At 40.9% G+C, this 26,726-nt stretch overlaps 1 protein-coding gene across 3 annotated transcripts in view; it reads right to left on the bottom strand.

The window, feature by feature from the left end:
* Positions 1-432: 432 nt before the first annotated feature.
* LOC138638555 (alpha-1,4-N-acetylglucosaminyltransferase-like) overlaps positions 433-26,726 on the bottom strand; it is a 73,297-nt gene continuing 47,003 nt past the window's right edge. For all 3 annotated transcript variants that reach the window (XM_069727941.1, XM_069727943.1, XM_069727942.1), the window contains exons 2-3: positions 13,049-13,634; positions 433-1,386 (exon numbers count right to left, since the gene is read on the bottom strand). In XM_069727941.1, coding sequence (XP_069584042.1) covers positions 817-1,386; positions 13,049-13,615 — 1,137 coding nt within the window. In that variant the 5' untranslated portion in view covers positions 13,616-13,634 and the 3' untranslated portion in view covers positions 433-816. The remainder of the gene's footprint in view (positions 1,387-13,048; positions 13,635-26,726) is intronic.

The raw sequence follows: 26,726 nt of genomic DNA, 5'->3' as shown, positions 1-26,726 counted from the left end.
TGCTCTAGAGGAGATCTGCATGGAGGAATGGGCCAACATACCAACAACAGTGTGTGGCAACCTTGTGAAGACTTACAGAAAACGTTTGACCTCTGTCATTGCCAACAAAGGATATATTACAAAGTATTGAGATGAAATTTTGTTTCTGACCAAATACTTATTTTCCACCATAATATGCAAATAAAATGTTAAAAAAACAGACAATGTGATTTTCTGGATTTTTTTTTCTCAGTTTGTCTCCCATAGTTGAGGTCTACCTATGATGTAAATTACAGACTCCTCTCATCCTTTTAAGTGGTGGAACTTGCACTATTGCTGACTGACTAAATACTTTTTTGCCCCACTGTATACAGTAGATTGCAATGTGAGTCAAGTGATTCTTGATATGGTTCCTTTTTTGGGGAAATCTAGGATAATAGACTGTGCCATTGATACACTTACCTTCAGTTCTGCCCAGGGGGACCTCCAAAACATATGATAAATGTATGTTTTAATTTCTACATATACATTGTCTTAATTGACATTGCGTGTTGTGCCCCTTAGACATGATATATTGTCTTCAAGACCTCATACCACCTTCACATCACCTGGATAAATGTTGGACAATTTTTCATATGCTCGTCTAAATTCGACCTTGGGCTGAGGAGTGTTGAGGGTTTTTTTTTTGTTTTATTTGTTTTGTTTGTTTTTTTTAAGTTGGTACACAATAAAATATAAAAATGTCTAATGAGGGTGATTTTGTATAAGATCTGACAAATTATTTATATAATTTCCCAATTGCTACTGGATAAACAGAGCTGATGTGCAAAAAGAAGTTCAGCTAAAAGTTGCATTGTATGTGAAAGGACAGTACTGTTTGTAGAGGTGTTCTACTAATGTTTTGCTACCAGGTACCATAGTTAATTTTTCCTTATTCATGAAGTTCCAGAGGTGCAAAGAGTAGGAGTCATTGAAAGATGGAAATTTGTCCCAAACCTCGTAATACTTTTTCCATTCTGGGCAAATGATAGGGTAAAAACGGTGGGGATTGAGCAAAGTATTGTTTCCACATATGGCATCTTCATAACCAACAAATTGTGGTAAGTTACAGAATGTCTTTAAAATACGGGTAAAGAGACGTGGGCCTTGCTGTCCCCATATTCTACTGTCATAATTTTTAACAAAGTCTTCCAAACATTTCTGGGTAAAATCATGATGAGGTGAAAACCCAAAAATCCCATTGCTAGTGTATTGAGAAGATTCTGCAGCCAAGAAGTCCTTGAAAGGAATGGTTTGTATTGAGATGAAATCTGTATCCATATAAATGCCACCATACTTCCCGATCAATGCTAGTCTGCAGGCATCAGAGCTGACATGGGTCCAGAATGACTGCTGCTGTGAAATAATCTGAAAATAAAATGGAAACATGAACGTTTGTGCCAACATAAGATTACTATTATGCAAATTTGTATTTTTGATGCAGCATTAGTGATATACTGTGTGGTCACTAAAAGGTAAGTGGTATTCAACACACAGTGAACCTTAAAGCATCACTCCAGCATTTTTGTTTTTTCAGCACTGGAGTGGTGTTTCTAATCTAAGATCTGCCACCATCTTCACCTTCTATTGATGCTACTCATGTCAATCTTATGACCACAACTTCTGACTGGCCAGAATTAATGGTCACAAGCTCTCAATTCAAAACTATGAGAGCCAAAACGAGGATCTCAGAGATGTGCATTGTTAAAGGGAACCTGTCACCCCCAAAATCGAAAGTGAGCTAAGCCCACCGGCATCAGGGGTTTATATACAGCATTTTGTAATGCTATAGATAAGCCCTCGATCTAACCTGAAAGATGAGAAAAAGAGGTTAGATTATACTCACTTGGGCAGCGGTCCGATCCGATGGGCGTCGTGGTCTGGTCCGGGGCCTCCCATCTTCATAGGATGATGTCCTCTTCTTATGTTCACACTGTGGCTCCGGCGCAGGCATACTTTATCTGCCCTGTTGAGGGCAGAGCAAAGTAATGCAGTGCACAGGAGCCGGGCCTCTCTGACCTTTTCCGGCGATTGTAAGCTGCAGTACTTTGCTCTGCCCTCAACAGGGCAGACAAAGTACACCTGTATCGGAACCACAGCATGAAGACAAGAAGAGGACATCATCATAAGAAGATGGGGGGCCCTGGACCGGACCACGTCGGGACAGCCCCTGGGTGAGTATAATCTAACCTCTTTTTCTCATCTTTCAAGATTCATCTGGGGGCTTATCTACAGCATTACAGAATGCTGTAGATACGCCCCTGATGTCGGTGGGCTTAGCTCACCTTCAATTTTGGGGGTGACAGGTTCCTTTTAAGTGACCTCCAGTTCGCTCCATCAGACACTGGAGAAATCTCAATCTGCTGGAGACTGAAGGGAGCGGCGAGGATAAAAGGTAAATACAGTGGCAAGTTGGTATAAGGCCTTATATTAAAAGAAACACTCCAGCCCTGCAATAAAAAAAATTTGGTTGGTGCTTTAAAATAAATCAAAATTAAAATGGGAATAATCTTTACACACTCCACCAGATTCAAAGATATTGTTTTCACAGATACTGGAAAAAATATGTTATTTCTACAGACTGTCCTAAATTTTAAGATGATTTGGCAAAGCAGACACAATGCCTTGCAAAAGTATTTGGCTCCCTGGAACTTTTCAACCTTTTCCCACATATCCTGCTTCAAACAAAAAAATGCCAAATGTAAATTTTTGGTGAAGAATCAACAACAAGTGGAACACAATTGTGAAGTTGATCAAAAATTATTGGTTACTTTCAATTTTTGTTTAAATTCAAAAACTGAAATGTGCAATATTATTTATCCCCTTTGCTTTCAGTGCAGCAAACTCACTCCAGATGTTCATTGTGGATCTCTGAATGATCCAATGTTGTCCTAAATGCCTATTGATGATAAATATAATCCACCTGTGTGCAATCAAGTCTCCATATAAATGCACCTGCTTCGCGATAGTCTTAGGGTTCTGTTTGAAGCACAGAAAGCATCATTAAGACCAAGGAACACAACAGGCAGGTCCGTGATACTGTTGTGGAGAAGTTTAAAGCCAGATTTGGATACAAAATGATTTTCAAAACTTTAAACATCCCAAGGAGCACTGTGCAAGCGATCATATTGAAATGAAGGAGTACCATACCACTGCAAATCTACCAAGACCCGGCGTCCCTGTAAACTTTCATCTCAAACAAGGAGAAGACTGATCAGAGATGCAGTCAAGAGGCCCATGATCACTCTGGATGAACTGCAGAGATCTACAGGTGAGGTGGGACAGTCTGTCCATAGGACAACAATCAGTCATACACTGCGAAAATCTGGCCTTTATGGAAGAGTGGCAAGAAGAAACCTATTTCTGAAAGATATCCATAAAAAGTGTCATTTAAAGTTTGCAACAAGCCACCTGGGAGACACACCAAACATGTGGAAGAAGGTGCTCTGGTCAGATGAAACCAAAATCAAACCTTTTGGCAACAATGCCAAATGATATGTTTGGCGTCAAGGCAACACAGCTCATCACCCTGAACACACCATCCCCACTGTCAAACATGGTGGTGGCAGCATCATGATTTGGGCCTGGAATGGTTCACAAATAAACATATCCAGGTGTTAGAATGGCCAAGTCAAAGTCCAGACCTCAATCTACTCGAGAATCTTTGGAAAGAGCTGAAAACTGCTGTTCACAAACGATCTCCATCAAACCTCACTGAGTTTGAGCTGTTTGTCAAGGAAGAATGGTCAAGAATTTCAGTCTCTCGATGTACAAAACTGATAGAGACATACCCCAAGTGACTTGCAGCTGTAATCGCAGCAAAAGGTGGCGCAACAAAGTATTAAGTTTAAAGGGCCGACATAATATTGCATGCCCCACTTTTCAGTTTTTGAATTTCCACAAAAATTGAAAATAACCAATACATTTTGATCAACTCCATAATTGTGTTCCACTTGTTGTTGATTTTTCACCAAAAATTTACATTTGGTATCTTTATGTTTGAAGCATGATATGTGGGAAAAGGTTGAAAAGTTCCAAGGAGCCGAATACTTTCGCAAGGCACTGTAATATAAAATATCTACACACATCTGTAAAAATGCCTACCAAGAAGAAAACAGACATGCTGTACAGTAGCATGAAGAAGTTTCTACAACTCACAGACGTTGCTTAGGTTGTGCAGCTCATCCTGGATGGCACATCAATGCAAGCGGTAGCAAGAAGGGTAGCTGTGTCTGTCAGCACACGCATCAGAACATGATGCAGATACCAGGACACAAGCTAGTAAACCAGGAGACGTGGAGTTGACCATAGGAGGGCAAAACCCAGCAGCAGGACTGCAACCTCCTCCTTTGTTCAAGAAGGAGCAGTGGCAGAGCCCTGCAAAGTGACCTCAAGCAGTCTACTATGGTCCATGTGTCTGCTCAAACTGTCAGAAGCAGACTCCATGCCCTCCATGTTGTAGCCAGAGGTACCCTAACTGTCATTAGGTACCTGAATGAGATCCTCAGACCCATTGTGAGTACATATGCAGGTGCCATGGGCACTGGGTTCCTTCTGATGCATGACAATGCTAGGCCTCATGTGAATAAAATGTGTCAGCAGTTCCTTCATAGATGTTATGGATTGGATTGGTTATGGATTGGTTCCTCAGACCTAAATCTAATCGAGCACATCTGGGACATCATGTCTCGTTCCATTAACCAATGCCACATTGCACCATAAACTGTCCAGGAGTTGGTGGATGCTTTAGTCCAGGTCTGGGAGGAGATCCCTCAGGAGAACATCAGATGCCACATCAGGAGCATGCCCAGGCATTGTAGGGTGGTCATACAGGCACATGGACGCTACACACACTTCAGAGCATCATTTCCTTGTCTTGAAGCATTTTCACTGAAGTTAGATCAGTGTGTAATTTGATTTCTCCACTGTGATTTTGAGTATCATTCCAAATACAGACCTCCATCGGACATTATTTTGTTTTACATTGATCTTTTTTTGTTTTATTGTTCTCAACGCATTCTAGTATGGAATGAATAAAGATTTGAAACAGGAATATTTCATTCAGTGATATCTAGGATGTGGCATTTTAGTGTTCCATTTTTTTTTGAGCAGTGTATATGCAGTATATTGTATACATTTTTTTCTTGCTTTTTTTTCTCACTTCTCGCCTTTTAATGTATACCCATTAAAGTATTTGTCTTTTAATAATAAGGGTTTATTCACCTGTTAGACTGACTTTTGAATCCTTTTATTCACTACAATTTGGTTAACCTGAATAATTACCTTTCAGAGAGACAACAAACTTAAAGAAATTGTCCAGTCAAAACAGATAAGTCTGCAGTCACTCTGACTGGCTGCAGACTTATGAATCCCTTCAGAGAAAGCACAGCAGGGACTCACCCCTATTAGACAAGGGACCGGAGGGTGTGCTTGCAGTATACAGTAATATCCCCAGCCAGTGGGTGCAATCTCACTTCCATACACTAGACGGGTCACGGCCTTGGCTCAAAATTAGAGTATGGAGCGAGGCCACGCCCACTGGCCGGGGGTATATATACTGCATACATGCCCTCCGATTCCTGGTTTGAAACTGGTGAAGTGACTGCAGACTTACTTGTTTTGACCAGAGAACCCCTTTATACATGTTTCCAAATCAACAAAAGATTGGCTTTAGCTAGAAGATCAAAGTTTTGGAATGATCCAGTAAATACCCAGACTTGAATTAAATTGAAAATCTATAGGTGACCTGAAGAGGGCACTGTACACGGAGATGCTCTCACAAAATGACAGATTTGCATGGAGAAATGGAAAAAGATTGCTAATTATTTCAGATGTGCCAATATTTCAGATTGGTTTTTAATTGAATTGTACAGATTATAGGTGACATTAAAGGGGAAAATGGCCGGAAATGATTAATCTTCATAAGAACTTTTACATGACGACAGCCATGCTTTTGAACAGAGGTGTAAAGACTTTTCATATTGAGTGAATATCAAATATTTTATAAATAAATGAAGTACAAGTGTATATGTAGGGTATTGCGCCTAGTCTGTCTATTATGTACAGAGTCTACACCTACAGTCTAAGTCAGCCGTCACATTAAGCGACGCTGCAGCGATATAGACAACGATGCCGATCGCTTCAGCGTCGCTGTTTAGTCGTTGTGTGGTCACTGGAGAGCTGTCACACAGACAGCTCTCCAGCTACCAACGATGCCTAAGTCCCCAGGTAACCAGGGTAAACATCGGGTTACTAAGCGCGGCCCTACGCTTAGTAACCCAATGTTTACCCTGGTTATAAGTGAACACATCGCTGGATCGGCGTCACACACGCCGATTCAGCGATGTCAGCGGGTGATCCAGCGACGAAAAAAAGTTCCAGACTTTCAGCTCCGACCAGCGATGTCACAGCAGGATCCTGATTACTGCTGCGTGTCAAACACAACGATATCGCTATCCAGGACGCTGCAACGTCACGGATCGCTATCGTTATCATTCTAAAGTTGCTGAGTGTGACGGTACCTTAAGACATGCTGATGTGGGGTGCATGTAGACATCTTCAAGCAGTGCAATGACACCACTTCATTGAACCACGTACATTGGGTGATTGACTGCAGAAAGAAAGATGAGGAACCCACACTCCCAAACTCACAAGGGTACGGTCTTTGTGTAAAGGAACATTGGGAATTATTATTGTGCTGAGGAACAAAAGGGCAGTTTTACTGTTAAGGGCATTCTTACTATGGAGGCACAACAATTATTTACTATTAATGTTTTGGTCAAAAGCTGAGGCGCTATTGGAATCGTATAGAAGTGAGAAAAAATATGGGTAATGTGTCGGGAAAACGATTTGCAAAAGATGCCCATTGGTAAAATTCTTCTGGAACAAGTGTTGGCAAAAAAAGTCCTCTAAACTGTCTAGACCAGATTGAGAATAAAAAGGAAAGTGACTTACTACAAAAAAAAAAGATGTCAACTGTAAGTCCACTGCAACCTTTCTGCACTATGCAAACTTTAATTTCTAAATCAGAGGCAATGTATTTGCTTCAGATGAAATTCCTTGTGCTTTATTAAGAACTTAAAGGGGTTGTCCAGGACCTATCTTTAGGGTAGGTAATCAATTTCTAATCAGTCAGTGTGCAACACCTGGCACTACCAGCAAACAGTTTTTCTTGGTGCTGACGGACGGTGACTGGGTGTGATCAGTTACAGAGCTATGCAGCTTCATCAACTGTAGTGTCCATGGTCAGGTACTGCACATCCTCCCCTCTATTTGATTGAATAATAATCAATCATTTAATTGAACCCTTAGATGTATCATTCTAAAAAAATGCATTTATTTCCTTACAAATTTCTAAAGAATTATGATGTATATGGTCTGTGTGATCATCATCAATAAGATAGCCTGATTTATGAAAATAGCTTTGATCCAAATTGACTAAAGACACTTTCCATGGAGCCTACTGATGGCCTTTTTTCTGGCTACTTTAAAAATACTTATTTTTTTTTACCTTTTTAGTAAAAGTAAAGATAATAGCCATAAATAGTAGCATCTAATATACAGTTGGTACAGAAAGTATTTAGTCCCTTTTAAATTTTTCACTTTTTATTTCATTGCATCCATTTGGTAAATTCAAAAAAGTTCATTTTTTGTCATTAATGTACGCTCTGCACCCCATCTTGACTGAAAAAAATAGAAGCGTAGAAATGTTTGCAAATTTATTAAAAAAGAAAAACTGAAATATCACATGGTCATAAGTATTCAGACCCTTTGCTCAGTATTGAGTAGAAGCACCTTTTGAGCTAATACAGCCATGAGACTTCTTGGGAATGATGCAACAAGCTTTTCACACCTGGATGTGGGGATCCTCTGCCATTCTTCTTTGCAGATCCTCTCCAGTTCCATCAGGTTGGATGGTGAATGTTGGTGGACAGCCATTTTCAGGTCTCTCCAGAGATGCTCAATTGGGTTTAGGTCAGGACTCTGGCTGGGCCAATCAAGAATGGTCACAGAGTTCTTCTGAAGCCAATCTTTTGTTATTTTAGCTGTGTGTTAGGATTATTGTCTTGTTGGAAGGTGAACCTTCGGCCAAGTCCGAGGTCCAGAGCACTCTGGAAGAGGTTTTCATCCAGGATACCTCTGTACTTAGCCCATTCATGTTTCCATTAATGGCAACTGGTCGTACTGTTCCTGCAGCTGAAAAACACCCTCACAGCATGATGCTGCCACCACCATGTTTCACTGTTGGGATTGTATTGGGCAAGTGATGAGCAGTGCCTGGTTTTCTCCACACAGACCGCTAAGAATTATCACCAAAAAGGTCATTCTTCATCTCATCAGATCAGAAAATCTTATTTCTCATCTCTCTACTGCATCTCTGGAGCTCAGCCACAGTGATCTTGGGGTTCTTCTTTACCTCTCTCACAAAGGCTCTTCCCACACGATTGCTCAGTTTGGCTGGACGGCCAGGTCTAGGAAGACGTTTGGTGGTCCCAAACTTCTTCCATTTAAGGATTATGCAGGCCACTGTGCTCTTAGGAACGTTGAGTACTGCAGAAAGTCTTTTGTAACCTTGACCAGATCTGTGCTATGCCAAAATTCTGTCTCTGAGCTCCTTGGCCATTTCATTTGACCACATGATTCTCATTTGGTCTGACATGCACTGTGAGCTGTGAGGTCTAATATAGGCAGGTGTGTACTTTTCCAAATAAAGTCCTATCAGTTTAATTAAACACAGATGGACTCCAATGAAGGAGTAGAAAAATCTCAAACAGGATTGCAAGGAAATTGACAGCATGTGACTTAAATATGATTGTCTGAGCAAAGGGTCTGAATACTTATGACCGTGAGATATTTTGGTTTTCTTTTTTAATAAATTTGCAAAAATTTTTACATTTCTTCTTTTTTCAGTCAAGATGGGGTGCAGAGTGTACATTAATGTGAAAACATTAACTTTTTTGAATTTACCAAATGGCTGCAATGAAACAAAGATTGAAAAATTTAAAGGGGTCTGAATACTTTCCGTACCAACTGTACAAACCATGATTTGTAATTTTCATCCCAAAAAAATTATTTCCTGTACAGCCTCATTTCTGTATCTTTATATGTATTGTTCCTCACTGTCTGGCCAGTTCCTTCACCCAAATTGATATTTGTTCTTGAATGGCAACTGTTTGGTATTTCATTCTGCCTAAACCAGGAACATAATCCCTTATTTCTGATTTTTATGTTTTCGTAGATTAACCCCTTTGCCTCCCTAGGACATTTTCTCCTTCATGACCAGGCCAAATTTTACAATTCTGACTAGTTTCACATTATGGGCTAATAGCTTGGGAACGCTTCCATAGATCTCATTGATTCTGAGAATAATTTTTCATGACATATCATACTTCATGATGGTCTTAAAATTTGTTCTATATGACTTGTGTTTATCTGGAAAAATATCTGAAGTTTGGCAAAAGATTTTTCAAACATTTTTTCTTATGCCCTTAAACCAGAGAGTTTTGTCACACAAAATAGTTAATACATCACCTTTACCACATGTCTACATTGTATCCGCATTCTTTTTTAAACATAATTTTACTGTTTGGACTCATGGCAGGGCTCGGAAGGGAATGAGCACCTTTGACTTTTTTAAATGCAAAAATGGCTTAAATCTAAAACGAATACCATGTCACATTTGAATAACCCCTGATGTGCTTAAACAGTGGTAATCCCCCACAAGTGACCCCATTTTGAAAACTAGACTAGAATATGTATAGATGTGTGGTGAGCACCGTAAACCCCCAGTTGCATCATATAATTTTATAATGGAGAAAATAAAAAGTCACACTTTTCCCACAAAAGTGTTCTTTTGGCCACAAATGTTGCATTTTAATAAATGTAACAGGAGAAACTGCATTGTAAAATTTGTTGTGCAATTTCTCCTGAGTACGTTGATACCCTGTCTGTGGTGGAAAACTATTGTATAGGTGCATGGCTGAGCTCAGCACTAGCACCATTTGAGTTTTTACACGCAAAATTTGCTGGAATCTTTAGTGGACACCATGTTGCGTTTGGAGAGCCGCTGATGTGTCTAAACAGTGGAAATCCATTTTGGAAACTAGACAACTCAAATAATGTATCTAGATGTGTGGGGAGGGCCTTTAACCCCCAGGAGCATCACAGAAGTTTATAATGTAATGTTGTGAAAATCTAAAAATCACATTTTTCCCACAAAAATGTATTTTAGCCCCAAATTTTGCATTTTCACAAGGGTAACAGTATACAATTTATTGTACTATTTCTTCTGAGTACGCCAATGCCCAATATATGGAGGAAAACTACTGTTTTGGTGCAAGGCTGAGCTCAGAAGGGAAGGAGCACCATTTCACTTTTTAAACACACACTATTTGAGTTTTTAAATGCAAAATTTGCTGGAATCATTCGCTGAAACCATGTATTGTTTGGAGTGCCCCTGATTTACCTAAACAGTGGAAATCCCCATATGTGACCCCATTTTGGAAACTGGACACATCAAGAAATGTATCTAGATGTGTGGTGAGTACCTTGAGTCTGCATAGGCTTCACAGAAATTTATAACATTAAGCTTAGAAAATAAAAAAAAAATTCCCACAAAAATGTTGTTTTGTCCCCAAATAAAAACTGCTATCTGGGTGCATGGCAGAGCTCACAAGGGAGGGAGCACCATTTGACTTTTTGAATACAAAATTGGCTGAAATTGTTAGCGGATGCCATGTCGAGTTTGGATAGCCCCCGATGTATACCTAAACTGTGAAAACCTTCCACAAGTGACCCCATTTTGGAAACTAGACCAATCAAGGAATTTATCTAGACATGTTGTGAGCACTTTGAACCTCCTAGATGCTTTACAGAAGGTTATAACATTGAACTGTGAAAATAAAAAAATAAATATTTCCCATAAAAATGTTGATTTTAGCCCAAGGGTAATAGAAGCAAAATGGAACTTTCAATTTGTTGTGCAGTTTCTCTTGAGTACACCTATACCCTCTATGTGGTTGAAAACTACTTTTGAAGCATAGTGCAAAGCTCAGAAGCGAAGAAGCCCCATATTGGAGTTCAGATTTTGCTGGAATGGGTTGAGGGTAGTGATGAGTGAATGTGCTGGTTACTCAAATTTTCTGAGCATGCTCAAGTCTCAAGCAAGTATTGCCGGTGCTCGGGTGAGATGCTCAGATCCATGCCCTGCCATATACGGTTAAACTGCAGCTATGTTATTGGCTGTATTACAGCCACCAAACATGCGGGGCAGGGATCCGAGCATCGCATCTGAGCATCGGCAATACTCGGTTGAGACTCGAGCATGCTCAGAAAACTCGAGTAACGAGCACACTCGCTCATTATTAGTTGAGGGTGCAATGTCACATTGGCAAAGCCTCCGAGTTGCCAGAACAGTAGAACCCTCTGTAAGTGAACTCATTTTACAAACTTCACCCCTCAAGGAAATCAAGTAGAAGTGCAGTGAGCAAGTTGATATCACATGTGCTTCACAGAAATTTATACGATTGTGTGGTAAAGAAAGAATAATTGAATTTTTACTGTTAAAATTATGTTTTAGCCCCAAATTTGTAATTTTTATAAAGGCTATTAGGAAAAAATAGACCTCTTTGTTTGTTGTGCAATTTCTCCTGAATACACCAATACCCTACATGAAATGGAGAACTACTTTTGAGGCACACTTCAAAACTTAACAGGGAAGGAGCGCTATAATTTTGCAAAGATTTTACTGTTATGGTTTGCGGCTGCCATGAGCCACTGAAAGAGCCCCTGAAGTGCTTTAATAGCATAACCTCCCAAAAGTGATGCAATTTTACAAAATATATATCTCAAACAATTCATCTAAGGAGGTATTGATTATATTGACACCACAGGTGTGTCACAGAAGTCTATACCATTGGACTGTGAGCAAAAAACAATTACATTTTTACCACACAAAAAAAAATTCACAAGGGGAAATGGGTAAAAATGGCATTACATTTGTCACACAATTTTTCTGAAAGTGGAAATACCCCAAATGTTGTTGTACAGTACTGCTTAGCCACATGGTGAGACTCGTGAGTGATGAAGAACTATTTGCCTCCTGGAGCACTACCTGCTTCATGGAGCATACATTTTCCTTGAATAGTTTGCAGACTCCATATACAAAGCCCCTAGGTGCTAGAAGAGCAGAATACCCCCTCAAGTGACCCCGGAATGAACAAATCAACAGCAGGTGAAGAATTGGTTTTATTTATGCTTTACGCCATATCTCGTGCGCGATAAGTAATTAGGCGACCTTATTCTTCGGGTCAGTTTAATTACAGTGATACTAAATTTATATGCTGTAGTTTTTTTTATATTTGACTGCTGTTACACTGATGCTGTCTTTTTGCAAAAGCTAGATTTTGGATAGCCATATTTTGAGAGTAATTCATTTTCCATATTTCTTCCGACAACGTTATGTGAGGGCTTGCTATTTTTTTTACAGGATATCTTGGTGTGGAAACTTCCTGAAGAAGAAGCCACGAGCTTCGAAACGCATTGAATAAACCACCCGAACACCTTACAATTATATCTGGATCCATTATTTGTCGCAGCAGCGCGGATTTAATCCACATTTCATCTAGTTTAATGGTTCTAAGAGGTCGCAGTGCCGGCCTGTGGATCTGCAGCAGCTGACAAACTACACGCTTGTACTGTGTACCACCAGGTGAGCAGTTCTCTCACAATTGAGTAGAAACAATCCTGGGGATAAGACCCTATTTGCGCTTTTTTGTCTCCTATTTTTCTATACTAGTCTGCAAAATACGGCAGGAATTGAGAAGGGATTGCCAGAGTAGGGGTCAACACCTTTAAGATTTAGTGTAGCCATAAGACCCAGTGGTTATACCATTTAAAATGACACCTTCAGAAGAGACATCTATGTGCCCGTACAGCTTGCACATCCCCAGGCCAATCCTATACAAATGAACTCTAATTTACATTTGGTCATAATAATTACTATTAAATGTTAGATATTGCTGCACGGTACCTTCTGATACCATGTGTGAAGTGGGGTGTCAGCAAACACTTCCTCGAACCTCAGCGGGAAGAAGTAAACGTTCCTCAGGGATGAGAGCACTGGGAAATGTCTCTTCACCGTTTCTTCTATGTTGGTACTGCTTAATCCTTTCATGAAGAAGGCCACTGGTCGGTCCTTGTACACACGAGCGGCAGACTCTATAGCACATAAAACTAATGAAGGAGGCTGCATTCGATCTGTTGTTTCCAAAAATATGATGCCATCACCTTGTTTTAATACTTCAGATGGAGAAACAAAAGTAATATTTAGCCTTGTGCTTGACGATGTATTGAGGGTTTCCAGTAACATTTTTTCCTGAACTCTCGATGCTTTGGTACTTAATACATTTGTGATATTTGACCATCCATGAAAGGGACTGAAAATGTTATTCATTAATGTCATTGATTCATTTAATATTTTTCTTCTTGATAAGGAGGACACATAAGGAAAGATACTCTCATTGTTGGTGATTCCAAAAAAAAAACCAAGGGCTATCATCAGAAGAAGGAAGAGTGCTATCCTCAATATTTTTAACATTGCTGCAGATATTGTCAGACTGCAAAACAAAAGATAATTATCAAAGAAAGGTTCATATGGAAAAAAATGCATAACAAAAGATATTGTAATAAGACAAATTAAGTAGAATAAAAGCTTTATCTAATCAGAGTATAAAGTAATCTATAAATCTGTAGTATGTCAGAAGGATTTGTTAATTGTGTAAGTGTTAAGAAAAAAGTATTTGCTTCATCCTAATTCTTCTATATTTGCACATTTTTGCAAAAGCTTTTTTCAGATTATCAAATAACTTTAAATAATTGGATAAATTCAATCCAAGCAATCACAAAATATTGTTTTTAAATTACAATTTTAATTATTGAGGGACATAAGGTGTTCATCTTTATGTCGTCCTACATGTAAAAAATAAACAAGTTAACAAAAATAAATTAACCATTGGGTTCAATTTCATTTACCCCAACTCTGTTTCCTAGCCATGATTTCTGCTAGTCTTTTCTAATCTATGCATCATTTAAATAGGGCTTTCCACCAGTTTGAGCATATTAAACATTACACATCCTGGAATAATAGTTTCAGAGCTGAGTAAAACTTTATTTTTTGTTTTTTTTAATTTCTCATCACCATTATGGAGAAATTAACGTGTAAACTTTAGATTCCAATTTATTTTGTATACAAGGGGATGACAGCTCAGATATATCTCTGGGGTTGTACTTTTTCTCCTACATGACATTGACCAATCTTAAGCAGGAGTCTTAATCAGGGATAAAAAAAAGCTTAGAACAGGCCTAATCTGTGTGAGACATATGCAAATTGTCTCTTCAGAGAGGAAGACGACTTGATCTCTAGCATCACCAATTGGAAGTAGCAATCTTAAAAGTCAATAACAACCTTTCAATGAGCCTTGCAACGTGACTTAAGGTACCGTCACACTAAGCGATGCTGCAGCGATACCGACAACGATCCGGATCGCTGCAGCGTCGCTGTTTGGTCGCTGGAGAGCTGTCACACAGACAGCTCTCCAGCGACCAACGATCCCGATGTCCCCGGTAACCAGGGTAAACATCGGGTTACTAAGCGCAGGGCCGCGCTTAGTAACCCGATGTTTACCCTGGTTACCATCCTAAAAGTAAAAAAACAAACTCTACATACTTACCTACCGCTGTCTGTCCTCGGCGCTCTGCTTCTCTGGTCTGGCTGTGAGCGCCGGGCAGCCGGAAAGCAGAGCGGTGACGTCACCGCTCTGCTTTCCGGCCGCTGTGCTCACAGCCAGACCAGAGAAGCAGAGCGCCGGGGACAGACAGCGGTAGGTAAGTATGTAGCGGTTGTTTTTTTTACTTTAACGATGGTAACCAGGGTAAACATCGGGTTACTAAGCACGGCCCTGCGCTTAGTTACCCGATGTTTACCCTGGTTACCAGCGAAGACATCGCTGAATTGGTGTCACACACGCCGATTCAGCGATGTCTACGGGGAGTCCAGCGACAAAATAAAGTTCTGGACTTTCTTCCCCGACCAGCGACAGCACAGCAGGGGCCTGATCGCTGCTGCCTGTCACACTGGACGATATCGCTAGCCAGGACGCTGCAACGTCACGGATCGCTAGCGATATCGTCTAGTGTGACGGTACCTTAAGGGTAAAACCTTAACAATAATCTCAATTTGAAGACACAGTATTTTTGGGTGTTACCCCTTGTCAGTGCAAAGTATGAGATCTGATTTGGCTAGGCAAGAGGCTCTGGACTGGATGTAAATGATCATGTTTCTCCTTGTGAAGAGTGACAACTCAAGCCTGGCATGTCAGAGTGAGTAGATGTAAGTGTCATGCAAGCTCCTCTGGGAAATTAAATATGCAAATTATCTCTTAAGAGAGAATGAGGACTTGAACTCCATCAACACCTATAAAGTCTCCTCACTAAGACATGCCAGGCTTGGCATGTCACTCTCCACAAAGAGAAATTTTACTCCTTAAACCGCAGTCCAAAAGCTCTCACCTCAGAGGCCAATAGCAACATGTATTGCTTTTAAGTCTCCTCACTCTAACATGCCTTGCTTGACATGTCACTCTCCATTAGGGATGAGCGAGTGTACTCGTTGCTCGGGTTTTCCCGAGCACGCTCGGGTGACCTCCGAGTATTTATGACTGCTTGGAGATTTAGTTTTCATCGTGGCAGCTGAATGATTTACAGCTATTAGCCAGGATGAATACATATGGGGGTTGCCTGGTTGCTAGGGAATCCCCACATGTAATCAAGCTGGCTAGTAGCTGTAAATTATTCAGCTGCCACGATGAAAACTTAATCTCCGAGCAGTCATAAATACACGGAGGTCACCTGAGCCACAAGTACACTCGCTCATCCCTACTCTCCATCCCTTAGACCCCTGTGTGATGATACATTAATGTCCCACACAGTCCAGCTCTTCCATGATCTCTGCACCTGCTAAAGAGAGGAGAGCAGAGATCTGTCTGTTCTGAAGGAATGGCAAAGAATGTAAAGTTACATATTTCTTTCACATTGCTAGGACCTATTGTTTATGGTGAGAAGTACTTAAGCAAATTCAAAGAAATTGCACTGTAACAAGTGGTGGTGTGTAGTGATGGGCAAGCACTAAAATGCTCATTGCTCAGGTCAAACAAATTGGAATGCTCTGGTACTTGACCAGAGCAACGAGCCCAATGTAAGTCTATGAGGATTTTTGCTGCGATCCCCCAGGGGTCCTTTTAGGGTCTAAAAACAATTGAAATCAATAGGAACAGTGCTCAAATAACATCAGAACAACATGGGGAAGACCCTGGAAGCATTTCTGACTCTTAGGTCACAGCTGTGACCAATATTGTCAGAGTGTGACGCCACTTTTACAGGCGCACACTAAAACATTCAAAAACAAAACCAAAATGGAATTTTCTGGGAAATATGATAAGGAACATCCTTTCCAGGGTAATAATTTGTATGTAAGGCAAAATAAAGACCACTTGGGCTATGCTCACACATAGCGTTTTTGATGAATTTTTCAACTTTAGCAATACAAATGCATATACTGGGAAATGTTACTGTAACATTAAACAACCTTAGCTGGCCATGCTGTATGTGCACATCATCAGACACATCATTTATGAAGGAAGGACTCAACCCCTTTACCCTCAAGGGTGGTTTGCATGTTAATGACTGGGCCAATTTTTACAATTCTGACCACAGTCCATTTATGAGGTTATAACTCTGGAACGCTTCAAAGGATCCTGGTGATTCTGACACTGTTTTCCCATAACATATTGTACTTCATGATAGTGGTAACATTTCCTTGACAATACTTGAGCTTATTTGTGAAAAAAATGGAAATTTGGCGAAAAGTTTGAAAATTGCACAATTTTCCATCTTTGCATTTTCATGCCCTTAAATCACAGAGATATGTCACACAAAATACTTATTAAGTAACAATTCCCACATATCTACTTTACATGAGCAAAATTTTTTTTTGTTAGGGAGTTATAAGGGTTAAAATTGACCAGCAATTTCTCATTTTTACAACACCATTCTTTTTAGGGACCACATCACATTTGAAGTCACTTTGAGGGGTCTATATGATAAAAAATACCCCATTCTAAAAACTGCACTCCTCATGGTGCTCAACAATACATTCAAGAAGTTTATTAACCCTTCAGGTGTTTCATAGGAATTTTTGGAATGTTTAAATAAAATAAACATTTCACAAAAAATTTACTTCTGATCCAATTTGTTTTATTTTACCAGGGGTAAAAGGAGAAATTGGGCCACAAAAGTTGTTGTACAATTTATCCTGAGTACGCAGATACCCCATATGTGGGGGTAAACCATTGTTTGGGCACATAGCAGAGCTCGGAAGGGAAGGAGCGTCATTTGAGTTTTCAATCCAAAATATCTGAAATTGAGATTGGACACCATGTTGCGTTTGGAGAGCCCCTAAAGTGCCTAAACAGTGGAAACCCCCAAAAGTGACACCATGTTAAAAAGTAGACCCCCTAAGGAACTTATCTAGATGTATGGTGAACACATTGAACCCCCAAGTGCTTCCCAGAAGTTTATAATGTAGAGCCGTAAAAGTAAAAATAATATTTTTTTCCACAAAAATGATTTTTTAGTCCCCAGTTTTCTATTTTTCCTAAGGGTAACAGGAGAAATTGGTCCCCAAAAGTTGTTGTACAGTTTGTCCTGAGTAAGTTGATACCCCATATGTGGGGGTAAACCACTGTTTGGGCGCATGGCAGAGCTCAGAAGGGAAGAAGCGCCATTTGACTTTTCAATGCAAAAATACCTGGAATTGAGATGGGACGCGATGTCTTGTTTGGAGAGCCCCTGATGTGCCTAAACAGTGAAAACCACCCCAAAAGTGACCCCATTTTGGAAAGTAGACCCCCTAAGGAACTTCACAGAAGTTTATAATGTAGAGCCGTGAAAATTAAAAAATCTTTTTTTTCCACAAAAATGATCTTTTAGTCCCCAATTTTTTATTTTCAAAAGGGTATCTGGAGAAATTGGGCACCAAAAGTTGTTGTGCAATTTATCCTGAGTATGCTGATTCCCCATATGTGGAAGAAAACTCCTGCTTGGGCGCGTGGCAGAGGTCGGAAGGGAAGAAGTGGCATTTTGGAATACAGACTTTGATGGAATGGTCTGCGGGTGTCATGTTGGTTTGCAGAGCCCTTGATGTACCTAAACATTAGAAATCCCCACAAGTGACCCCTTTTGGAAACTAGACCCCCCCATGGAACTTTTCAATATGTGTGGTGAGCACTTTGAACCCCTAAGTATTTCACTAAAGTTTATGATCCAGAGCCGTGCAATCCTACACGTCAATGTTGACCCTTTAGCGAGCCTTGTCACATGACTTAGGATTATAGCCAAACCAGAATCTCAATTCGCAGACACTGTGTTTCGGCGTACTGCCCCTTGTCAGTGCAAAGCAGATTTGGTTTGGCTGTGTGAGAGGCGTCAGACCGTTATCCAAAAAGTATAGTTTCTACTTGTGGAGATCGACATGCTAAGCATGCCGAGATGAGGAGACTTAAAGCCGCAATGCTCCTCTAGGTAATATGCTAATTATGCAAATTGTCTCTTCAGAGAGGAAGAGAGCTAGAACTCTAGTGCCACCTATTGGAAGGTAGCAATCCTACAAGTCAATGTTGACCCTTTAACGAGCCTTGTCCCCTCATCTCGGCATGCTTAGCATGTCGATCTCCGCAAGGAGAAACAATACTTTTTGGATAACGGTCTGACGCCTCTCATACAGCCAAACCAGATCTCCGCTTTGCACTGATGACGGGCAGTACCCCAAAACACAGTGTCTGCAAACTGAGATTCTGGTTTGGCTATTATCCTAAGTTATGTGACAAGGCGCATTAAAGGGTCAACATGACACTTTTTTGATTCTAGAAATAGGGTAACATACCACAAAAAAGGTGAATGTATTCCTGAAGTGCCCAAATTTGTAGCCCACAGATAGATCAGGCGTCTGGCAGAGATACCACAATGTTCAAAATGCGGCCTGTATTTTTTTTTTCTTACTGAAAAATACTGTATAGAACTAGGGTAACAGACAGCAAATACAGTGGAATGGAGGCCTGAAATTGTAGCCCACAGATAGATCTGGTATCTGACAGAGAAACCACAATGTTCAATATGTGGCCTGTATTTTTTTAACAGAAAAATATTGTATATAACCAGGGTAACACACAGCAAAAAAATGTGAATGCAGGCCTGAAATGCCCAAATTTGTAGCCCACAATATTCAGGATTAAGATGCTAGAAAAAATCTTCCTAGCCACTGATACCTGCGGCTAGGTATATATGTAATAGGCAGCAGCAGAAGACAGTAATGGAATGGGCCCTCTTGATGTATGCAATGATATCTATATACCCATATACAGTGCCTGCATGCCTTGCACTGATATGTATAGAGCCACATACACTCCCCTGCCTACCTAGCACTGGAATCTATATACTGTACTCGGTAATTAGTCCTTAGAAGGACTGTTGGTTTAGCTGCACTTGTGTAAAATATGATGGTATTATCTCACTAACAGATAAACCCCCAAATATGACCCTATCTCGGCAGCACCTCTCCCTACACTGCTTGAATCAGGAGCTGAATGCTACGAGCAGGGCGGCGCCAGGTCTCTTATAGACCTAATGATGCTGTGCGGCCAGCCAATCACTGTAATGCCACAACCAAGAATGCTATGGCATTACAGTGTGTGGCAGACAATCCCTGCATGTTGATTGGCTCTCTTAAGAGCACCAAACATGCAGGGCAGGGACCCTAGCTCCCGCCAAGCAAACCCGGAAATGATCGGTGCTTGTGGAGAGCTGCGAGTACAGCGATGCTTAGGCAAGTAACAAGCATTACCGAGTGTGCTCGCTCATCAATAGTGGTGTGGTGTAAGTGGTCCTTATTATCTGCTCTAAGGCTATGTTCACATTTGCGTTGTGCCCATTTGCGTCGGGCGACGCAGCGGCGACGCATGCGTCATGCGCCCCTATATTTAACATGGGGGACGCATGGACATGTGTTGTGCTGTGTTGTGCGACGCAAGCGTTTTTTTTTGCCGCAAGCGTCGGGCGCAGAAAACGCAACAAGTTGCATTTTTCTGGCGTCCGATTTTCGGCAAAAAACGACACATGTGTCGCAAAACGCAGCGTTTTTGTGTGCGTTTTGATGCGGTTTTATTTGCGTTGTGCATTGTGTCGCTGACGCAGCGGCGCACAGCGCAAATGTGAACGTAGCCTAAGATAAAGACTGTACAATGACATTATCTACCCACTTGCATCATTCAGTAGGAGCAGGAAAAGGCAGGATGATAGAATTAGTTATAAATTATAGATACTATATTTCTGGAGATTGGTTCATGATCCAGAGCTTTTTTCTGATTATGATTTTTCCAACAGTTGTTTGGATTCTAAGGTAGGATAAGGCAGGCTTCACACTAGCGATCAGCAGGACTGCGGTTGAAAGCCTTCTTCCTCCATGAAGCCCCGCCCACTGCCACACCTCTTCCTTCAGCTCCGCCTACGTCTGCATGCTTTCTGCATACCATATGTTTAACATTGGGTACGCAGGCCATGCAGATGTATGCAGATGCCTCCACATGCGTCGTCTTGATGATGTGCTGACCTGCGTCAAACGCAACATGTTAGGATTTTGTTGCGGTCGGCGCAGCTTCAAAACGACACATGAGGAGGTATCTGCATACATCAGCATAGCCTGCATACCCAATGTTAAAGATAGGGTACTCAGAACTCTTGCAGACGTAGGCTGAACTGAAGGAAAAGGCGCAGCAGTGGGTGGGGCTTCACGGAGGAAGAAGGCTGCCATCAGCAGCCCTGCCGAATGCTAGTGTGAAGCTAGCATAAGAGGTTGGACTTTGCAGACCTTTCCAGATTTGTTTTTTAATCTTATCACCTAGATTTTGTATCCATGTGCTGACATACCGATTTTAGAAGGAACAGTATGTGGTAATGCTGCATAGGGTATTGTGAAGTAGCTATGCTATGAAGTCTATGTTATACGTGGCACTGTTTCATTTAATGTGAACTGCATATGTGACTTTCATTTATTGAGTCACCATATATGGCACTATTATTTTTAGCAAGGACAGTATGTGGCACTAATATCGAATATTCACATAATAAAACTTATATTGCAGGGTTTACTTAAAGGGAACCTGTCACCCCCTCAGGCATTCGTAACTTGCTTGCTTGCGCTGTAAGTTCAAAGGGCAGCGCAACTGAGCATGCCCAAAAAAGAAAATAACAGCGCAGGTGCCAGGAACGCTAATGAAGGAAGGGGAGGCGGCACCCGGCGTGCAGAGGCCATGAGTGACGGCTGTGGTGCGTCTGTGTTAGGGGGGAAGACCTGCCCCCGGGACGATTTCAAAGTATGAGGGACAAATTTCAAAAGCGATTATTTCAGCAGTGCCAGGAACAAGAACTAAAAGAGCCACCTTGTCAAAATGCAGCATTAGTGCTGCACAAGGTGGCTCTTTTAGTTACAAACGCCTGGGGGTGACAGGTTCCCTTTAACTTTTAATGAAACCCTGTACTGAGCTTTATCAGATATTGTGCATATGTATGGAGTTTGGTCCTGATACTGTGTGTTAGGGTTGGCTGATTGCACTGAATAAAGGAGTAATATAGTGCAATTGCAACCAAACTGTGTCACTTGTACACAGTAACGAAGCAGATGCTGAATATAGAAGGACTGAACTAGCACTGCAGCTGAACCGTGTCCCTCGCACACAGTAACAGAGCAGGTGCTGAATATAGAAACAGTGAACTCGCACTGTGAGTAGATTGTGCTAACTGCACATGGGACACTAGATGCACAAATTTGTCACTTTCCCAATGAGGTCTAGCCTGAGGGTTGGTACATGCTCTGTGACTCAACTGTGTTAACCACACACATGGAGAAAACAGATGTCAAGCCCAGCGAAGTAGGACGAATTAACCCCGCCAGTACTCTCTGGGATTAGGGTGACACATGCACACGAGCAGACTGAGTGGTAGAGTATCCACTGGCAACAACCACACATAAATGACACTAGCGCACCGGCGTGCACATCTGAGAACCTTTTATACACAAGGTTCATGTCCAGTCGGACAGGACCTTGTCTGTGGTCCAATCCAAAACTGCTACCTCACCACAGCAGCTGATGTCTGACCACCAATGGGGACTCACCACACACATGCTCAGTACAGGGATTTGTGGACATAGACTCCCAAGTACCAGGGTTCACCTGTATGTTACTGGCTACAAAGGAGTTGGCTGGAAGTCAGAAGAAACCAACCAAACACCACGAGCCTGAGCAAGACGCTGAGACCTATGTCTCTGCTGAGCAGCACCTGAGTGGGAGACCACAGGGACAGAAGAGGCCTGGGATTTATCCAGTGCAGGGGAAGAATCCTGAGGCCTGTTGTATTGATTGAGTAGAGAAGGAATCGTTCATTGCACCCTGTACCATTTACTCTACATCTTGGTGGTGAATTTTTTTCCAGTGTGGAATATACAGGAATAACCTGACACTCAGTTCTTAGTTTAGTCCAGCGGGTCCTAATTATGCCCTGTAAATGTTGGACAATAGAGAAAAAGAAAGCGCACAGACTAGTATGATGAGGTTCAGACACACAGACAAGCATCACGTAAATGAGACAAATCATTAATACCACTTTGAAGTTAGTCACCAATGAGAAATTATAAAAAACATAGTACGTATGTGAATACATACCATTACCAATTGTAATGATTGAAAGTTTGTGAACCCTTCAGAATTTTCTATATTTCTGCAAAAATTTGACCTTCAACTACATCAGATTTTCAGTCAAAAATATTAGACTATATACGAAAATGATCCAAAATCACATTGTGGGTGGCAAAAGTATGTGAACCTTTGCTTTCAGTAACTGGTGTGATCATTTTATGCAGCAATAACTGCATCTAAACATTTCTGGTAAATGTTGATTAGTCCTGTATAGGGTTGAGCGAAACGGGTCGAACATTTTCAAAAGTCGCCGACTTTTGGCGAAGTCGAGTTTCATGAAACCCGATCCGACCCCTGTGCGTGGTCGGCCATGCGGTACGCGACTTTCGCGCCAAAGTCGCGTTTCAATGACGCGAAAAGCGCCATTTCTCAGCCAATGAAGGTAAACGCAGAGTGTGGGCAGCGTGATGACATAGGTCCTGGTCCCCACCATCTTAGAGAAGGGCATTGCAGTGATTGGCTTGCTGTCTGCGGCGTCACAGGGGCTATAAAGGGGAGTTCCCGCCGACCGCCATGTTACTGCTGCTGATCTGAGCTTAGGGAGAGGTTGCTGCCGCTTCGTCAGAAGCAGGGATAGCGTTAGGCAGGGTCCATTAACCACAAAACCGCTTGTGCTGTAGCGATTTCCACTGCCCAACACCACCTTCGGTGTGCAGGGACAGTGGAAGCTCCTTTTTTTTTTTTTTCCTCAGCGCTGTAGCTCATTGGGCTGCCTTAGAAGGCTCCCTGATAGCTGCATTGCTGTGTGTACGCCGCTGTGCAAACCAACTGCTTTTTTCAAAGCACAAATCCTCTTGTTCCTTCCTTTCTGCACAACTATCTTGTTTGTTTGTCCACACTTTTTATTTAATTTGTGCATCAGTCCACTCCGTATTGCTGCCTGCCATACCTGGCTGAGATTACTGCAGGGAGATAGTAATTGAAGGACAGTTCCTTTTTTTTTTTTTTTTTTTTTTTTTGTGGGAGATTAAGATTGACATTTCTGCTAGAGTGCCATCTCTGTCTGTGTCATCTCTCACTCAGTGGGCCATAGAAAGCCTATTTATTTTTTTGCTTGATTTGGGTTCCAAAATCTACCAGAAAAAATCACAACATCAATCAGTGGGAGAAAAATATTGGCCTCAGGGCTTGTGTGCCACTCCTTACTCCTGTGTGTGCCATCTCTCACTCAGTGGGCCATAGAAAGCCTATTAATTTTTTTGCTTGATTTGGGTTCTAAATTCTATCTGAAAAAATCAATAAATCAATCAGTGGGAGATTAATATTGGCCTTTGGGCTTGTGTGCCAGTCCTAAGCGTGCCATCTCTCTCTCTTTCAGATAGTGGGCCATAGAAAGCCTATTTTTTTATTATTTTATTGGGTTTATAAATTTTCCCTGGAAAAAAAAAAAGTGGGAGATTAATATTGGCCTCTGGGCTTGTGTGCCAGTCCTGAGCGTGCCATCTCTCTCACAAATAGTGGGCCATAGAAAGCCTATTTATTTTTTTGGTTGATTTGGGTTCATAATTCTACCTGAAAAAATCAATCAATCAGTGGGAGATTAATATTGGCCTTTGGGCTTGTGTGCCAGTCCTAAGCGTGCCATCTCTCTCTCTCAGATAGTGGGCCATAGAAAGCCTATTTATTATTATTTTTTTTATTGGGTTTATAAATTTTCCCTGGAAAAAAAAAAAAAGTGGGAGATTAATATTGGCCTCTGGGCTTGTGTGCCAGTCCTGAGCGTGCCATCTCTCTCACAAATAGTGGGCCATAGAAAGCCTATTTATTTTTTGGGTTGATTTGGGTTCCTAATTCTACCTGAAAAAATCAATCAATCAATCAGTGGGAGAAAAATATTGGCCTCAGGGCTTGTGTGCCACTCCTTACTCCTGTGTGTGCCATCTCTCACTCAGTGGGCCATAGAAAGCCTATTAATTTTTTTGCTTGATTTGGGTTCTAAATTCTACCTGAAAAAATCATTAAATCAATCAGTGGGAGATTAATATTGGGCTTTGGGCTTGTGTGCCAGTCCTAAGCGTGCCATCTCTCTCTCTCAGATAGTGGGCCATAGAAAGCCTATTTATTATTATTTTTTTTATTGGGTTTATAAATTTTCCCTGGAAAAAAAAAAATGGGAGATTAATATTGGCCTCTGGGCTTGTGTGCCAGTCCTGAGCGTGCCATCTCTCTCACAAATAGTGGGCCATAGAAAGCCTATTAATTTTTTTGCTTGATTTGGGTTCCAAAATCTACCAAAAAAAATCACTAAATCAATCAGTGGGAGATTAATATTGGCCTCTGGGCTTGTGTGCCACTCCTGACTCCTGTGTGCGTCATCTGTCACTCAGTGGGCCCTAGAAAGCCTATTTTTTGTTTTATTTGTTTTCTAAATTCTCCCTGAAACAATCATTTTATTTTCTTTGGTTTCTAAATTATTCCTGAAAAAAATCATTTTTTTTGTATTTTTTTTTCTCTCAAGCCTCCCTGAAAAAAAAAAAAAAAAAAAATCTGTGGGAGATTCATATTGCCCCTTCTGCTTGTGTGCCAGTCTTGACTCCTGGGTGTGCCATCTCTCTCTCTCTCCCCAATTGTGGGCCATAGAAAGCCTATAAATTTTTTTGCTTGATTTGGGTTCCAAAATCTACCAAAAAAAATCACTATATCAATCAGTGGGAGATTAATATTGGCCTCTCGGTTTGTGTGCCACTCCTGACTCCTGTGTGCGTCATCTGTCACTCAGTGGGCCCTAGAAAGCCTATTTTTTGTTTTATTTGTTTTCTAAATTCTCCCTGAAACAATCATTTTATTTTCTTTGGTTTCTAAATTATTCCTGAAAAAAATCATTTTTTTTGTATTTTTTTTTCTCTCAAGTCTCCTTGAAAAAAAAAAAAAAAAATCTGTGGGAGATTCATATTGCCCCTTCTGCTTGTGTGCCAGTCTTGACTCCTGGGTGTGCCATCTCTCTCTCTCTCCCCAATTGTGGGCCATAGAAAGCCTATTAATTTTTTTGCTTGATTTGGGTTCCAAAATCTACCAAAAAAAATCACTAAATCAATCAGTGGGAGATTAATATTGGCCTCTGGGCTTGTGTGCCACTCCTGACTCCTGTGTGCATCATCTGTCACTCAGTGGGCCCTAGAAAGCCTATTTTTTGTTTTATTTGTTTTCTAAATTCTCCCTGAAACAATCATTTTATTTTCTTTGGTTTCTAAATTATTCCTGAAAAAAATCATTTTTTTGGTATTTGTTTTTCTCTCAAGTCTCCCTGAAAAAAAAAAAAAAAAAAAAAAAAATCTGTGGGAGATTCATATTGCCCCTTCTGCTTGTGTGCCAGTCTTGACTCCTGGGTGTGCCATCTCTCTCTCTCTCCCCAATTGTGGGCCATAGAAAGCCTATTAATTTTTTTGCTTGATTTGGGTTCCAAAATCTACCAAAAAAAATCACTAAATCAATCAGTGGGAGATTAATATTGGCCTCTGGGCTTGTGTGCCACTCCTGACTCCTGTGTGCGTCATCTGTCACTCAGTGGGCCCTAGAAAGCCTATTTTTTGTTTTATTTGTTTTCTAAATTCTCCCTGAAACAATCATTTTATTTTCTTTGGTTTCTAAATTATTCCTGAAAAAAATCATTTTTTTTGTATTTTTTTTTCTCTCAAGTCTCCCTGAAAAAAAAAAAAAAAAAAATCTGTGGGAGATTCATATTGCCCCTTCTGCTTGTGTGCCAGTCTTGACTCCTGGGTGTGCCATCTCTCTCTCTCTCCCCAATTGTGGGCCATAGAAAGCCTATTAATTTTTTTGCTTGATTTGGGTTCCAAAATCTACCAAAAAAAATCACTAAATCAATCAGTGGGAGATTAATATTGGCCT

This window comes from Ranitomeya imitator, chromosome 5, assembly GCF_032444005.1.
Source record: "Ranitomeya imitator isolate aRanImi1 chromosome 5, aRanImi1.pri, whole genome shotgun sequence".
NCBI classification, from domain to species: Eukaryota; Metazoa; Chordata; class Amphibia; order Anura; family Dendrobatidae; genus Ranitomeya; species Ranitomeya imitator.
Note: the sequence above shows the minus strand (reverse complement) of the source record. Positions and strands in the feature narration are given on the sequence as shown.